We start from the raw sequence: 2,494 nt of genomic DNA, 5'->3' as shown, positions 1-2,494 counted from the left end.
CCCATCTCGACCTCTTGGTCATTGGGACTAGGTGAGTGACCATAGCGTTGTATCTCTCTTCGATTGCTAATGTATAACTTGGTCATTGGGACTAGTCTGTCGCTGCTTGCGTGAAGACTAGCTTTCGTCGGTCTCGTGCCTTCGTGCCGACCGCCGCTCTGCCCCGTCGAGTTTTCTGATACGTTTATCCCTCTCTCCCTCGCTTTCCCCCTTTCGGCTCCTCGCCGCTCGCCTACGGGGTCGTCGCCGAACGTCGACCCGAGTCTACGCGCCTAGTCGCCGCGACAATAGGATGAGTAATAGATGAGTAAGGCATAGACCTGTCTAGACCGTTCTGGAGAGGTACAGATTGTCCTAGACAGTACCAGAAGAGTCCGGAAGCATAGCTATAGTACACGAGCAGAGAGTCCCAAATATGGTAACATACTACATAAGCGACTACAGCTAAGCGCTAGGAGACGCATAGCCTCGTGTAGTCCGGACCGGATAAGTCCAAGTTCAACACTTTGACTTGGCCATCTTCAGCTTCTGCCATTGATCTTTGGCCCTGGAGGTATGATAGAACCTATCTCCCAAGGCTTCAGGCTACCTCACGCTTCCAAATAGTTTGCCTCGCTACTCCCAATCTCTGTTGAGACATCATCGAGGGCAACAGGGATGACAGCCCAGGTCGGAGCCCCGACGGTAGCTCTGACAATTGGGGTTCATGCATGGCTGGGTCCCGGATGTTGAGCATCAAGCGTGCCATCAAAGAGGTTGAGATGCTGCATATGCCATCAATCAGTAGGTTTGGCCACTTGAATTTAGCCGCACATCACAATACATATGCAAAGGTCCTAGTTATGCTGAGTCCTCTGAGCGGCGGCTTTGCATATAATGTATGTGTTGATATTGAGCTGCGAAAACAATGAGATAGAGTGTTTTTCTTGCTTACAGGTAGCTGTGGGAGCTACATGTACGAGTTAGGGTTTATAGTGAAGCTTGAAGGAGAACGCTGCATCTTACAATGAGAGTCAATATATTTGTAACATTGCATAGCAGAATGATTCTGTGTGTGGCAATGTATCGAGCATTGTCAGGATCATTGGCCTAAAATAGTTAGCCAAACATCACTGCACCCAAAGTAGAATGCACCTGGAGAGACAAGAGTTTGTGATCCCAATTTGGTCATCATAGGCTTGACACTTACCATTCCGTAGTAAAAGAGTGCTGAGGCTGCTTTTGGTTGCCCTGCGAAGAGCTGCATCGAGTGTCTTATATAGCGTGAGTGCAAATATCAGGGCATCATATGTTAGGGACGCACTCCAAGCCCCTGCTAGATCTACCACAAGAAGTGAGCGGGTCGCCCCAGCCTGATAGGTGTATCAGAGACGTACAGCAGGCTCTGAGGATTTCAAGTGGAGGATTCAGTCCTGCCATACACAAGAACAGCAAAGGGTATATATGATATGGTGACCTACCCAGTTTTTGACAGAGCTGCTTAACAGCCAAAGGTAGAAATGGCATTGGTGGAGTCACCCTTCGAGTCCTCGGATGCATTTGTGACAGCCCACTATAATAGAACGGCATCACAATGAGCCTCAACGTGTTACCTCAGGTCTCTCACAATAGCCACAGATACTGCGATAAGTCCGTAAGCACAGAGGAAAGAGAGTACCCGCCGGCTTTGATTGTACAGTGCGTAAGTGCGGAAAAGCTGGAGGACTAGACGGGAATCAGGCATGTCAATAAGGGTTCTCTACTTCACTTGTGACTTTGCCTACCTCTAATTACTGTCTGTATTGCCACAATGAGTGACTCCTGGTAAACGTGGAGTGTACCACAGCTGGTATTCTATGAATGTTGTGAAGCCTTTTTTGACTAGGCATGTGACTTACATCTGCAGAATAGTGATTAAATGATCTCGAAGGATAATACCAAGCACTTACAGAAGTGTCATTAACTCAGAAAAGCTTGTATATCATTGGTACATGACCAATTAGGGCCAGATAGCGGTTCAGGAAAAAGATGAGAGACTGTTATGACTGACTGTCGAGCGAGTAAGTGGAGACGAGCGAGGCAGGCAGGAGCGCCGACGAGCTCTAATCGCAGTGAGACTGGAGCGGAGCTCAACAGGCAGGACTGGAGACAAGTTGTGTATTGAGCGAAGTATCTACAGAGCGAAATACACGATGGCTTATGTCACGGACGCTGGACAGACGCCCCTTTTTGCCGCCCATTCCCCTCCCCTTGACGCCCACCTTCCATTTTCGGACCATTTCCTTTCTTAGCCCATCCCAGTTTGGACACTGTAGATACGTTCCCACTGCCACATGCTCCGTTCCCGTGATCACCATGCTCTTGCCTTTTCTTTCTCGCCCTTTGTTCTTCCTTTGTCATCTTCACTGCCTCGCTCTCGCGCTTTGTCTTTGGTTGCTAAGCAGCCCCTCGAGTATATAAGGACCCCCTTAGGCGCTCCCTAGTCCCCATCTCGACCTCTTGGTCATTGGGACTA

The 2,494-nt window shown here is 49.0% G+C and overlaps 1 protein-coding gene across 1 annotated transcript; it reads right to left on the bottom strand.

Annotated features, from left to right (window-relative positions):
• Positions 1–1,098: 1,098 nt before the first annotated feature.
• DICSQDRAFT_172243 (uncharacterized protein) lies at positions 1,099–1,506 on the bottom strand (the record flags this gene model as incomplete). Its single annotated transcript, XM_007367978.1, has 5 exons — positions 1,099–1,134; positions 1,190–1,240; positions 1,304–1,315; positions 1,377–1,384; positions 1,461–1,506. 5 exons carry the CDS (start codon positions 1,504–1,506, stop codon positions 1,099–1,101), a joined length of 153 nt encoding a protein of 50 aa, XP_007368040.1.
• Between the last annotated feature and the right edge of the window lie 988 nt (positions 1,507–2,494).

This window comes from Dichomitus squalens (assembly GCF_000275845.1).
Source record: "Dichomitus squalens LYAD-421 SS1 unplaced genomic scaffold DICSQscaffold_30, whole genome shotgun sequence".
Taxonomy (NCBI): Eukaryota; Fungi; Basidiomycota; class Agaricomycetes; order Polyporales; family Polyporaceae; genus Dichomitus; species Dichomitus squalens.
Note: the sequence above shows the minus strand (reverse complement) of the source record. Positions and strands in the feature narration are given on the sequence as shown.